We start from the raw sequence: 15,385 nt of genomic DNA on the forward strand, positions 1-15,385 counted from the left end.
TACCCCTTTTTCCAGATGATTTATGAATATGTTGAATAAGACTGGTCCCAGTCTAGACCCTTGTGGGACACCACTATTTACCTCTCTCCACTCTGAAAACTGACCATTTATTCCCATCCCTTGTTTCCTATCTTTTAACCAGTTACCAATCCATGAGAGGACCTTCCCTCTTATCCCATGACAGCTTACTCTGCTTAAGAGCCTTTGGTGAGGGACCTTGTCCAAGGCTTTCTGAAAATCTAAGTACACTATAGCCACTGGATCCTCCTTGTTCACATGCTTGTTTACCCCCTCAAAGAATTCTAGCAGATTAGTGAGGCATGATTTTCCTTTACAAAAACCATGTTGATTCTTCCCCAACAAATTATGTTCATCTCTGTCTGACAATTTTGTTCTTTACTATAGTGTCAAACAGTTTGCATGGTACTGAAGTCAGGCTTACCAGCCTGTAATTGCTGGGATCACCTCTGGAGCTCTTTTTAAAAATTGGCGTCACATTAGCTATCCTCCAGTCATTTGGTGGGAGCATGACCTTTCAGGCACTGGTCAGCTCAGTATGTATTTTCCCTGGAAGGCACACGTGGTATACAAGGAGTACATATGCATAGACCTTGTCTAGACTAGGAGAAAAGGTGTAGTTTATAAAATGGTACCTCCCCCAATATAGATAAGGCCAAAGGACTATAGAATCCTGAACAAATCACATCCACGATGTCCAATTTCCACTAGCTAGCAAGACAGTTTTTAAAAACAGGCTCTACATAAGAGGTGCTACAGACAGCACTGCAGTGTTACATCCATGCTTTCTGTATATCCTGCATCCAAGGGTCACAAGCAGCCTTTTTAGAGGCCAAACAATTCCAAATTTATATTCAGCTTTTCCTTACTTTCTTCACTCAGGGAAGTCCTGTTTTTGCTATTCAGAATCAATATGAAATTTGTGCTTTGAAGTGTGGCAAAAGTGGGTAAAAGCAGGAATTGAAAGACAGAAAAACATCAGTCTTGAAAATACGTTTAATGTCTAATCTTATACAAAAGTGACAGCATTTTCAAAAAAATATCAAATCCTGTTTTTATAGCTTTTCACTATCATACAGCAATATTTGTCTCATCTAAAGAAAATACAGCAGCAGGTGATAGTCTATACTTTAAAGATGTGATTGCTTATATTTCATATTGTAAACAAATGCAGTAGGCCAATCTCAAAGCACAAGTCAAAACAAACTTCTCAGCAATTTAACTTAAATGATGCATAGAAATGTACAAATTCCATTGCAAAAGCTTCAGGCCAGAAGTTGCTCACACTTGACATTACATGTGATAAAGTTACTACACAGCATATAGTGACAACTTGAGTTTTTACACAATACATTAACAGATAAACCCTATCACTGCTATGCAAGGATCCTTGCTCACAAAACAAAGGGGATATGAAACAGTTTTCTTGACTTCAAGAAATATGAATATGCATTGAAAAAGTGTCCCATGTGTATCTGAATTTTAGCCTAACCTTTCCAGTAATAAATCCTGCCCATTCCAGGAAGAAACCAGACATTTATTTTATTTACTTTTGGAAAACCCCATTTAAAAACAATTTGATATGTTAACTTTGTATTTTCTACATCTGGCCCCTTCCCCTGCAAACAGATCCAGACCAGTGCACGTTCAACCCACATTGTGACTATAGGATCAATTCATTTAAATAATTTAGGTTTTCCTTAGATCAATTTACAGACTAAGGCCGCACATGCCGAATGCACTTGAGCAGATGCAACAAAGCATGTTTGCTATAGTCACGTGTAGAAGTCGTATCAGTCTTGGAGAAATTTAAGTCAATTCAACACTGAATTTTTGAAGTCTATATTCTATGGGAATAGTAGTCTACACTAAATTTATGAAATATCCGATTTAAAAATATTTCTTCGGGTTCTGATTTCCAGTGTTCAGAGATACTATGATTTATGTTGAACGTTAGGGACAAATCTTAATTGGTTGTGTTCAGTTTCACTATTGTCTTCCTAGTACAAAACACACCTACCTTGGCTATTTATTAGACCTCATGTCAAGATGCAAGAGTGGCCACAGCTCCTTGACAGACTGCACTATTCTGTAACATTGATTTCAGGGTTCTTGCAACTGCCATAGAGACTATGGCTGAATTCAACATCACTACCAGGCCAGTCAGTTTATTTTTAAAAGTCCACTACGCTGTGCATGCAGAAGTCCATAGTAAGGGAGAGAAGAGAAAGTTACCTTGATTTCACAGTTCCACTATGAAAAGGGATTTCCTAATGAGCCGATGTATTACTAATCCGTCAGTATTACTAATTCAGTTTTTTAATTCCACCAACAGAGGCTAAATTAAGATTTCCCAGATTGAGATAAAATAACTTCTGCCTGGTCACAGAAAGTCTAGGTAATCAAAGTACCATAATGAATTAAAAAAAGCCCAAGTCTCAGTGAAGAATGTGTCTTGGTAATGCAAAACTACCAGTATGATAATTCCATAAAGATTCTCAGTCAGGAAAATGAAATTGATAGCAGTGACCCTTCCGATGAAAGGCAGCTACACAGAATTCTAGTCATTCAATTAAAACCAAATCAGATCACGTCATTCAGCAAGGTACAACGTACATTTAGGTATGAACAAAGGGACTACCCAATTACTATGTTCAATGGAGCTCTGACATAAGACTGGCTCATTTTCAAACTATGGCAGAAGGGAGATGGATTCTAAGGCTCTATCTAGGCGATAGGACTATGTGGAAGGCCAAAAGCAGCTTTTTGCCACGGGACTACTTGAATTTAAACTCAGGCTTAATTTCCAAGGATGCTGAATAAAAGTTCTGCAGAGTTTACACCGCTTGGCAGCAAAGCCAAGTTTCAGATGGATAGAACCCAAGTTAAGAGACAGGATTATCTCCCAGTGGGATCAGTTTATCTTCATGTAGAGAACAAGCCAAACTTCTAGTCACCACTGCTAATTTTGGGCTGGCAAAATTATGCCCTCATTTTCATGCACAAACTTCACATTTGTGAATTTAAATTAACTGAACTGCACATCCAGCTACTTGATTTGCACATAAATGCCTGTTTGCGAATGTGAACAGGTGTGCATACAAGTTAGACTAAGTACTTTGGCCTATGACCACTCCGCTGTAGTCCCAGAATCTGAGAGAAATTCTGCTTGAGTGTATATTTATATAAATGCTGAGAACACCTTCAAATTCACATGCTCCATTTCTCTTTAGTATGCTGAATTACTGTAGCATGTTTAAAATATTAAGAGATTTCACAAAGAAATCTCAAAATATGTTGTTTTTACTGATATCTTGGAATAACCAGAAAATAGACAAAATATGACCATCCATCCATTTAGTGACCCCCACAAGTCTGGTATCAAAACTTAAACATTAAATGTCAGTGAATGCTTAACTTTTTAGTAAGACTTTAGGCCTGATCCTGTAATCCTTACTCACTTGGCAATTCCTTTTTCCCCCAAAGGAAGCTCTGCCTTGAGTAAGAACCACCGGACTTGACTGTCTGCTCATCCTAATTCACTTTAATAAACCAAAAGATGCCAGCATATGAGCAAGTTAAAATGTATACAGATTACTCCTTCATACCTCAGAAGTACGTACAAGAGGTGACTGCTCTTCACAATTCCAAAAGTTACTGAAACAAATTTTTTTAAAATCTCTGTAAATAGTGGATGAAGGTGGAAAGCTACAGTACTTTGTTGCCCAGCATGAATTCAACGGTAAGGCTGTAAAAATTAAAACATGAAATTCAAGGTCAATTTATGGCTTTAGCACAACAATACATCCTCAAATCAGCACTAAGCAAATGTCTCAATTAAAGGCAAGGACAAATTTAAATGTACAAGTCAATTGTTACTATAGTGGTTTGTTTTGGTTTTTACCGGTAGTTCTACAATCTAAGGCTATGTCTACACTAGAGACCAACGGGAGAGAGCTCTCCAGTTAGCATAATTAAACCACCCCAACGAGCGGAAGTAAGTCTATGTCAGTGGGAGAGCATCTCCTGCCAACATAGCACTGTCCACACCAGTGCTTATGTCAATGAAACTTATGTCAGTCAGGGGGTGTTTTTCCCCCCCCCCACCTGATTGACATAAGTTTTTTCCAACAAAAGTGCTAGTGTGGACATGGCCTTTGATTCTAGTCCCTATACAAATAATTCTTTCCATTCTCTCATTTAAGCAAGGGGTCGTAGCTGCACGTTCATGCTTAGAAAACACATCAAAGTGATGTCTAAAATGGAAGTATTTTTGGCAGACCAATAAAATACAACCCTAAAGACTATTGTCATAGTTCTCAGGCTTAATAGTATTTCAAATCTGAGTTAACTGCATAAACTGAGCATTCCCATACTTTTTAACTCCACTAGGCAGCTAATTTCTCATTAAACTGTTGACTGGAAAAAATACATAGCAGTTCTAACAGTCCATACCATTTTATTAAGTGGTCTTTCCACTGCCCAACATCAGCACTTGTGTGTGATAAATTTTGGAACTGTTCAACACAGTACAATTTAAATACTCACATGGTGACCACCAGGCATTGATGGAGTACCAGCAGGACCAGATGGCACTTGAAAAGGATTAGGGGGTGTAGGATATAGTCCTGGAGCTGGATATGATCCCGTGGGTGGAGGAAATGGACCCGGTGGTGAAGGTCCCCATGTTCCAGGTGGGACAGTACCCCACGGTACTGTAGGTGCAGCCCCGGGTGTCTGGGTAGGAGTGGCATATGGCCCAGGGGGTGGATATGGCATACTAGGTGCAGGATATTGCCCTCCCATTGTTGCTCCCCATGCTCCAGAAGGCATGGATCCCCATGGCCCAACAGGAGCAGGAGGTGCAGCTGGCTCTGTTGGACCACCGTATGGTCTTGGAAGCTCTGGAAAGGGCATATTTGGTGGAGGATATTGCCCTGGTGGGACAGGACCTGGCACAGATGGGGGTGGATATGGACCACCAGGAGGAGGGCAAGAGGGTCCAGTAGGAGGAGGTGGAAATGGAGCAGGCGGTCCAGGTGGCATTGAAGGATACATTCCTGTTGGGGGAGGTCCAAATGGCACACTGGAGGCTGTTGTATTTGGTGGCAATCCAGATGGCCCCGTAGGTGGAGCACTTGGGGTGTTCCAAGGATTGGAAGTTGGCCAGCCTTGTGTTGGCTGACCAGTTTGTTGACCAGATTTTGTATTGCTCACTTTGGAGGTTTTAGCAGGGGAATGATCCGGTAAAGCATCTGCCAACTAGAAAATAGAGCACCAGTGAGACTGCAAACTGCCTGCTATTGTAATCACTAACTGTGCATGGCAATCCATTACATTTATAAATATTGGACAATATCGTTAGGTAAAGCTATATTAGCTCCCACATGGATGTGCTTAATTTCATATAGCTTCTCTCTTCAGAACAGCTTCACTATAGAATAGAATTTAAGAGGTATTCTGACATGCTATAGCTATAAAACTGAAGACAAAAGGAGAGATACCATATGTGACAATAAGCAACCTTTTCAGTGCAAACCCAGAGAGAAGGGTCATTAAGCATCTTCTATATAACTACCTTGAAGGCATCATGTTGGAATTACATTGCAATACTAATCTCAGACCTGAAAATCCCAAGGAGACCATCTGACAGTTTAGTACATTTAGCCCTCTGAATTGATCTACTCACTCCACAGCTAATACCACAACTGCAGCACCAAAAGAATTACCTCCCCATTTTTTCTTAAATAACTGTCTGGAATTCAGAATGAAGTTGCTTGGCCAAGCGATTAAGAAAAAAAATGTGATTACTTACCGAAAAGTCATCAGCTCCAGACATTTTACTGAAATAAAGAAATAAAGAAATAAAAATGAAGTTAGTTGAAAGCAATTCTCAAAGTGTTTCAGGCAGGAGCTTGTAAGGAAGCTAATTCCTGCCTATTTGTCTAGGTTCAGTGCACACAGCAGTTCTACTCTACTAGATGTCAGTGTTTCCCCAACCACGGCTTTGTTTTCAGGATTCAGAGCTGAACAGATATCGATCTGTTGCCAGAGCGGACTAAGGTAGTTCTCTCATGGGAGAAGAGTCAGTTTTAGTAGGGCCTCTGTCTACACTACAGTTCCAGCACATCAGGGAACCAGTCATAACATGATAGATGGGACCTACCTATCCTGTAATTGGACCATATAACCAGAACTTAAGAATTGCATGTGCTTAAGGCAAGTTGGAAGCTGCCCCAGGCAACTGCCCTCAGTTTCTGCAGAATCTAAACGCTCATTTTAAGTAGCATTAAATTTGTGAAGACAACCTTCAAAATGTGGACTAAACAGATGCTGTCTTAGTGAATCTAAAGACAAACCATTCCATTGTCTACTGCTGCTCAGAACCTTCCCAAACTGCAGCAGGATGAAAACTGACATCTTGTCAGTTTTTACTGCTCCTATTTGGAACAGCATGGGCAGCAGTGAGCTGAATCAAACCGGTTTCAGTCTGCTGCTTGGGCAAATTGAGGGTTGGCAAAGTTTGGCCCTTGAGCTACTCATTGAGGATGCCCACAAACAAAGGAGGTGCAGAGTAGTGGAGATACTTTGTAGCAACCAGAAATCTTGAGGGATAGAATGGGTGGCAGATGGCCCTTCATCACTGTGGCCGGAAGGCTAGAGGGAGGCATAAAGAAGTGGAGGTGCAAAAGTCTGTAGTGCAGACCTGGCCTTCGTATCAATCTCTGGCTAGTAGATTTAATCTTCAGGCTATTAGATCTCCAATTAACTTCTAAGCCCTATGGTGCATAGATAGGCATGAGGTGGGCAGGAGTGAGCTGGAGAGACTGATGGACAGAGCTTAAGGCCAGAAGGCAGCATTTTATCATCTATTCTGGCCTGAAGAGATTTGTGAGGAAAGTAGGGAAAGAGTAAAGCTTTTCTAGGGCAGGAGCTAGAATACAAAACATAATGGGAAGAGAAGAAACAGACCACAAAGCCAGCTCAGGAATAGATACTCATGATTTATTATAGAAAAAGACAATGGGCAGTGAATCCGGAAAGGGAAAGAATAACAAAAAGCAAAACCAATATAAATAGGGATGGCTGAACAGTGTTCATCAAATATATTTATCAAATGGTACATTCAACATGTTTTGCACTATTTGACCAAACACTTTGAAAAATACTAACTAAATATCTGTAAAATTAGTCAAATATAGTCAATGAACGTTTTTCTGTGGTGATTGACAATGTTGCCGTTAAAAACAATGCACAATTGTTTTATTCCGTTAAATTACAAAGGACATAGCCTGGTGTGAGGTTTTAACAATAATTTTTACTTTGGCAAGTAGGCCTAACCCTCAAACTAGTAGACATCAAGTAAAATTTAAATGCTCTGTGCATAAATGGGCTAATCCCATGCATGTATCGGGTGCCAGGTCAGAGGACAATCATTTTATATCTAGTATCCCCTACTGTGGTTATATTTTTAGTGTAGACTTGCCATACCAGTTTACCCCCTCCCCTTTCCAGAGCCCTAAAAGTAAACCCTTAAAACATATTAGATACATTAAGGTGAATTAATTATATTTTATGTAGTTTTTCACTAAAACGTTTTAGAAATTATATTTAAATTAATATTCCGTTCAAGTTGTTCAACGCAGTGAAAATACAGATCCCCCAAAGATCTGTATTGGGACCTGTGCTGTTCCACATATTCATAAATGATCTGAAAAAGAAGGTGAACAGTGAGGTGGCAAAATGTGCAGACAGCACAAACTTACTAAAGATAGTTAAGTCCAAAGCTGACTGGGAAGTGTTACAAAGGGATCTCACTAAATTGCGTGACTGGGCAACAAAATGGCAGATGAAATTCAATGTTGATAAGTGCAAAGTAATGCACATTGAAAAACATAATCCCAACTATACATACCAAATAATGGGGTTTAAATTAGCCGTTACCACTAAAGAAAGGTCTTTGGAGTCATCGTGGACAGCTCTCTGAAAACATCTGCTCAACGTGCAGTGGCAATCAAAAATGCTAATATTAGAAACAACTAGGATAAATAAAACGGAAAATATCATAGTGCCACTATATAAATTCATGGTACGCCCACATCTTGAATACAGTTCTGTACAGTTCTGGCTGCTGAATCTTAAAAAAGAAATATTAGAACTGGAGTAAAGAGAAGGGCAACACAAATGTTTGAGGTATGGAATATCTTCTATCTGAGGAGATATTACAAAGACTGGAACTGTTCATCTTAGAAGAGATGAAAAAGGAGGGATGTGACAGAGGTCTAGACAATCATGAATAGTCTGAGAAAGTGAATAGGGAAGTATTACCCATTTATAGAACACAAGAGGTCACCCAATGAAATAGACAGCAGGGTTAAAACAAACAAAAGGAAGTACTTCTTCGCGGAGTGCACAGTCAACCTCTGGAACTTGTTGCCATGGAATTTTGGAAAGGCCAAGAGTATAACTGGGTTCAAAAAAGAATTAAATAAGTTTGGGGAGGATAGGCCCATCAATGGCTATTAGCAAGATGGTCAGGGATGCAACCACATGTCCATAAGCCTCCAGCTGTCAGAGGCTGGGGCTGGATCAATCTAAATTTGCCTGTTCTGTTCATTCCTTCTGAAGCATTTGGCACTGGCCACCGTCAGACAGGATACTGGGATAGATGGACCATTCGTCAGACCCAGTATGGTCATTATGCTTCAATTAAAGTCTCAATATGCCAGATCAATTTGTAAATGCTTCATTTGACATCTTTTCCCCTTGATACTCTTCATATATGCCTACAACTAGTTAGATGCAGTGGAGCTGTAGCCATGTTGGTTCCAGGATATTAGAGAGACAAGGTGGGTGAAGTAATATCTTTTATTGGACCAACTTCTGTTGGTGAGAGACCACTCTACCTTGAATGGTCCCTTAGAATACATGTTAACTATTTATGCTAAACAATCTTTTCCACCTTGTGTTTAGCTGTGAAACTCTGAGTACCTTTCATATGCCTGAAGAAGAGCTGTGTGGCTCAAGAGCTGGTCTCTCACCAACAGAAGTTGGTTCAATAAAAGATATTACCTCACCCACCTAGTCTCTACAGCTAGTTAGACTCAGAAGTGGAAAGTATTTTTATTCAGCAACATCCAATAATTCCATTTTAAAGTCACTGCTAGCCATGGGCTCATAATTGCATGGGTTCGCAGCAAATGAGATGCTGACTTCATTTTATGAAAAGGGGGTGGTTAACAGTATATGGAATCTCATTTTCCTGTTGAAACCAGCTATTTTGCTATACGTTTCCTAGAAAACCATTACACAAGTGCTATCACTTACAGAGACAAAAATGAAGCCAATTAATTTAACGGACATGGTTTTTGCGCAAGAATTTGGAAGATGAAGTACTCTATTTCCAATGACAGGTTTCAGAGTAGCAGCCGTGTTAGTCTGTATCCGCAAAAAGAAGAACAGGAGTACTTGTGGCACCTTAGAGACTAACAAATTTATTAGAGCATAAGCTTTCGTGGACTACAGCCCACTACAGCATCCGAAGAAGTGGGCTGTAGTCCACGAAAGCTTATGCTCTAATAAATTTGTTAGTCTCTAAGGTGCCACAAGTACTCCTGTTCTTCTATTTCCAATGCTTCTTTTTGGGTATAAGGGAGAAAGGCGTTATCTAGTTTAAGAGTTTGACAGGGAGTGGGGATGATTACAGAACTGAAAGAAAGAAATCAAACCCAAGTCACGCTTCCCTCCATTTGTGGCAAGACAAAGGAAATTCTGTCTTATAAAGACCCCTGCCTCTGGAAACACCCTCCATGCCAGCTCCATGCCCTGCTCCAACAGATCCAGCAGCTTTGAGACACCAAGCCTCAGCAGCCTCCACCTACATATACAGCCACAACAGGGTGAATCAGGGGAAGGGAGATGGAGCTGCTAGAATGGTCTGTGAAAAGATTCTGATTCTAGATGCCAACCACCTCCCTCTTCCCCCAGCATCTAGGATAAGAAGAGGGCCTGCTAGATACTCCATTATTCCGATCCAGAGATGAAATGGGGCATAACATTCCAGCAGCCTCCAATTCCACAGCAGACCTAACAACTGGACTACATACTCCTGAAGTCACATAAATTTACACCGACTTTTAAAATCATATCCAACTCTCCTGCTACTCACTCGCGCTCTCTCGCCCCCCCCCCCCCCAAACACTACTCAGTTAACCCTAACATTAAGTGCTGGTGATCTATTAGCCATTCTTTTTCTATACTTCATGCTTTATGAGAAGCCCTGCCACTTTTTCCAGTCCCCCTCCACACCAAATATATCATTCAGTCTGACCCGCACAATCATTCTTCACTATAGGACTATAAATACATGTGGAGGAGATATGCGAATAATTAGGTCATTAACTAGCTACTGAGATTTGATAATCTCTGTCCTTGTGCCACCACAACTGGGCTTGAACAGGAAAAAGGGCTTTGTAGGATTTTTAAATATTCTCTGGAACTAACTAACAGCTATTTCCAGGACAGGCATAAGGAATGGCAGGGCAATTGCCATAAACACACATGGCCCTTGGTATCAATTATTTACAACTCAAGAGCCAAGTTTACTTCACCTTAAAAATCAAAATAAGAGTGTTTCCCATAGAAGACTGAACTATTTGGGCATGTAAGTTTCTTAAAGCTTTTTTTCATATTCCTACCCCACTCTTTTCCTTCCTGCTGGGATTTCTATTTGTTGCCTCACCACATTTTTATTCTTTCACTTTCTCTTAGCATTACATAGCTTCTTTATTCTCAGATTCAGAGGGTTTAAGGACAGAACGGACCATTAGATAAAGTCTGAACTGTACATCACAAGCCATTCATTTTCACTGTTACCTCTGTACTGACCCTAGTAACTTGGGTATGGCTTAAGCATATTCTCCAGAAGTACACCCATTCTTGATTTAAAAACATCTAGAGATGGAGAATCCATCACTTCCTCTTGGTATTTCTGGCTTCAGCTTCCAGCCATTGGCTCTTGTTATGGCTTTCTCCACTAGATTAAAGAACACTGTAGTACCTGATATTTTCTCCCCTTGAAGGTATTTACACTCTAGTCAAGTCACCTTTTAATCTTCTTTTCAATCATCTAAACAGATAGAACTGTTTAAGTCTCTCATTGTAAGGCATTTTCTCCGACCCTGAAATAATTTGTGGCTCTTGTCTGCACCCTCTTATTTTTCAACATACTTTTAAGATATGGATACCAGAAGTGTACAATGTATTCCACCACTGAGCCCTTTCTTGTTTATGCTCACCCTGGATACCTCACAAGAAATATACAGAACTTTGGTGCAAGTTGTTTGCAGAAAGTCTAGAAGAGGATACTGATAAATTGAGAGATGTGTTGAAGAAAGATGGGCTCAAAATAAACAGAGGAAAGAAAGTATATGGTATATAACTTCAATAATATGAACACTGAAGAATTATCCTTGAAACTAGATGGGCAGACATTACTGAAAATGCAATGTTTCGAGTATATGGGTTTCAGAATCAGGAAAAATGGTGAAATTAGAGCTCAGATAATAAATGCCTGGCTCAGAGAGAAAAAGAGAGAAAAGTGCTGTAGTATGTGACAAGAAGATTAAAAGGTAAATATCTATAAAACAGTGGTCTATCCAGTTTTAGTATATGGTACTGAGGGCTTTTCTACACCTAAAATGCAACAGTGTAGATAACACCTACACCGACAGGAGGGTTGGCGTAGATAATCCACCTCCTGAGAGGCGGTAGCCAGGTCAACGGAAGAATTCTTCTGCCAACCTAGTGATCTGTACATGGGAACTTAGGTCATCTTAACTATGCCGCTCAGGAGTGTGGATTTTTCCACACTAGACTGACATAGCTAAAATCGACCTAATTTTCTAGTGTAGGTCAAGCCTGAGTGTTAGACAACAAAGAAGAAACATGAGCAAGTGATCTGTCCCACAGAAAAGGAAATGTTGAGGTGAATAAGTGGCGTAAGCAGGAAAGGCCATGTGAAGAACATGAACGTTGGAGATGCACTTGAAATAATACCCATACATGAAAAAAATATGGTTTGGTCATGTAAAGCACAGTCCTGATAACTATGTGGTTAAGAGAGTCCAACAGATAAAGAGTAAAGGAAAAAGAGAAGCCAAACCAAAAAGTGGTGGGAAGGCATAAACAAAGACAGGTTAGCATGTGGTGTGACAGGATTATGGCTAAGGCAATATTTTAGTCATGGGGTTTTTTTTTAGTAAAAGTCATGGACAGGTCACAGGCAGTAAATGAAAATTCATAAGAACATACTGGGCCAGACCAAAGGTCCATCAAGCCCAGTATCCTGTCCTCTGACAGTGGCCAATGGCAGGTGCCCCAAAGGGAATGAACAGACAGGTTATCATCAAGTGATCCATGCCCTGTCACCCAATCCCAGCTTCTGGCAAACAGTGGCTAGGGACACCATTCCTGCCCATCCTGGCTAATAGATTCACGGAAGATAGCCATTGATGGACCTATCTATCTCCCTTTTGAACCCCGTTATAGAATTGGCCTTCACAACACCTCTGGCAAGGAGTTCCAGAGGTTGACAATGCATTGCATGTTTGTTTTTAAACCTGCTACCTACTAATTTCATTTGGTGACCCCTTGTTCTTGTGTTATGAGAAGGAGTAAATAACACTTTCTTATTTACTTTCTCTATATCACTCATGATTTTATAGACCTCTATCATATCCCCCCTTAGTCGCCTCTTTTCCAAGTTGAAAAGTCCCAGTCTTATTAATCTCTCCTCATATGGAAGCCGTTCTATACTCCTAATCATTTTTGTTGCCTGTCCATGACTTTTACTATATGCCCCTAACTAAAACTTGGGTGCTGGGGAGGTGAGTGTGGGGTGGGGGAAGAGGTGCGTTGGCGGGGTCCCTACCCAACCCTCTGAAAGCAGTGATGTGTCTGGGAACTGCAGCCAATTGGAGCTGTGGGGGTGGTGTCTGTGGGCAGAGGCAGTGTGCAGAGCTGCCCGGCCACACCTCCGCCTAGGAGCTGAGAGAGGGACATGTCGCTGCTTCCAGGAGTCCCCCCAGGTAAGCGCTGACCAGAGCCCTCACCACACCCTAACCCAACCCACTGCCTCAGCCCAGAGCCCCCTTCCACACGCAAACTCCTGCTACTGCTGGCGTCCCCCCACCCTAGGTGCGGTGGGCACCTCCCCCCAGGTGCGGTGGCCTGAGACTGCCCCAGCCAGCAGTGGCCGGTGTGGCTGCCCGAGCTGCTCATGCAGCCCCCGGGCCAGCCACTGCAGAAGTGACGGAGATCATGGAATCTGTGACTTCCGTGAGAGATTCGTAGCCTTAATTACAGCATCAGAGAATTTGGAGGAAGAGGATTTGAAGTTCTGTCCGCATTTGATGGGATTAACACATGGAATAGGATGACTATGTATACAGAGGTAAAATCACCTCCATATTGCCACACCACTGCACTGGGAGCTCATATACAGATGCTTGTCCAGTAAGACACCTTAAATCCTTTTTAAAGTCATAGCTTTCCAGACTTCAGACCCCCTATTCTACAGGTATGGCCTACATTCCTTATTCCTAGATGTACATCTCCGCATACAGATGTACAGAAACCCATCTTGTTTGAACAGGCCGAGGCTGCCAAATGACACAAATCACACTGTATGAGTACTCAGTGCTCCTTATTTACCACTCTGCCAATCTGCAAATTTGATCAGTGACACTTCCAGTTCATTGATGGAAATGTTGCTGTGTCAGGCTTAGTCCCAACCCAGCAGAAACCCACTAATCTATGCTCAAATTCGTCAGTGGGGAATCTTCAAGTCTGTGAATTAGCCAATTAATGTATTTAACTTGTACATAATATTGCACATTAATTCTAAAATCAGAATGTCATGTGATACTAACTCAAACAGCTTACAAAAGTTTAAGTATTACATCTCACATGATCTGAACTAAAGTCATACTGAAAGGAAATAGGCTCGCCAAAGGCTTTCTTCAGTGAGGTGTCCTTGTACCCGAGTTTATATACATTTTAATAAGCATTTATAAGCTTAATGGGTGCTTTTTTAAACAGACACTCAAAACACACAGTATTTTTTGTACTATTACACTATATATAGCTGAACAAAGTTTAGACTGAACCTCTTTGCTTTTTACATGTTGTGTAAGAACACAGCACTAATTAGTATAAATGCTATTTTTATGATCAGCTACTAAGCAACAAACCAACTGGTTACCAAAATGCCCCCTGATGTAATACAGCATGCTGCCGCATTAACTGAATTCCTTTGTGCAATATTTCTTGTCATCCCAAGGGTGGCATTCGTTTAATGACACTTTGCTGTGCGCACAAATAGCAGCTTTGATGGATGACTCTGTGTAGGTTGCAGATGGTGTTTGTACTTTGAGGCACCTCCTTTTAGTGCGATAAATTGCACCTAGCAGGAGGCAATAACTAGGTCAGCAACCTCTAGTGTACGGGACTGTAGTGGGGCTTATCCCCTCAGCAAGAGTCACAGAGGAACCTTGGAACACTCGTCTACACGGTTCGCATGACACATCCACACCCACACCCTGCAAGGGCTTAGCAGCGGCTTCCAATATAACCCAACAAACCCTTCCACCGCCTTAAAAATAAATCCCCGGATCACCTCATGCAGGGCGGAGAAACCAGATTCTGCTCCTAATCCCCAGGCACAACCCTCCCCCCCCCCCACCCGCGGGGCGCTGGAGGGAACCAGAGGCCTGACCCCAGCCCAGAGGATCAGACCCACGGCTAGGATCTGTCAGAACAAGCCCTAGGGAGGCTACCCCGGCTGGGCCAGAGCCTCCCCCGCCTCGGGCCCCCGAGCCCACCTGCCTCCCAGGCCCCTCAGCCCGGCCCGCCCCGGCGCCCCCAGCCGGCCCCCGCCCTACCTGCGAAGGGCACCGCTCGCCGCAGACCGAGGGCAGCAGGGAGGAAGCCGGCCCCACAGCAGCACCGCGACCCAGCCTCGCACGCGGAAGCGGAAGTGCGTCTCTTCCCCCCAACAGGAAGGTCACGTCCGCTAGCCCCGCCCCTTCCCGACAGAGGAGCGATCGGACCCCGCCCCCTCGCTCCAAAGACGGGTCACGTGATAAAAAACCTCCACCCGCGGCCCGAAGCCCGAGCTCCGAGCGGCCTTTCCGGGCGCGAGATGGATCACGTGACACCTTCCAGCCTCCTCCCCTGTCTAGGCCCCTTCCTTCCCTCCCTGCTCCGCTGCCGATTTTTGAGGGCGCCACAGCGGCCCCTAGTGGAAGGCGAGAGAGGTGCAGCTGTGAGGGGCAGAGCCGTTCACGGCAATGAAGAAGGCGAGAGA

The 15,385-nt window shown here is 42.3% G+C and overlaps 1 protein-coding gene across 1 annotated transcript; it reads right to left on the reverse strand.

Moving 5' to 3' along the window:
- Positions 1–1,000: 1,000 nt before the first annotated feature.
- MAPK1IP1L (mitogen-activated protein kinase 1 interacting protein 1 like) lies at positions 1,001–15,056 on the reverse strand. The gene is made up of 4 exons (XM_054025761.1): positions 14,961–15,056; positions 5,834–5,861; positions 4,567–5,280; positions 1,001–3,766 (listed from the first exon to the last, which is right to left on the reverse strand). Exons 2-4 carry the CDS (start codon positions 5,855–5,857, stop codon positions 3,755–3,757), a joined length of 750 nt encoding a protein of 249 aa, XP_053881736.1. The 5' UTR covers positions 5,858–5,861; positions 14,961–15,056; the 3' UTR covers positions 1,001–3,754.
- Positions 15,057–15,385: the final 329 nt, after the last annotated feature.

Source organism: Malaclemys terrapin, chromosome 4 (assembly GCF_027887155.1).
Source record: "Malaclemys terrapin pileata isolate rMalTer1 chromosome 4, rMalTer1.hap1, whole genome shotgun sequence".
Classification (NCBI taxonomy): domain Eukaryota; kingdom Metazoa; phylum Chordata; order Testudines; family Emydidae; genus Malaclemys; species Malaclemys terrapin.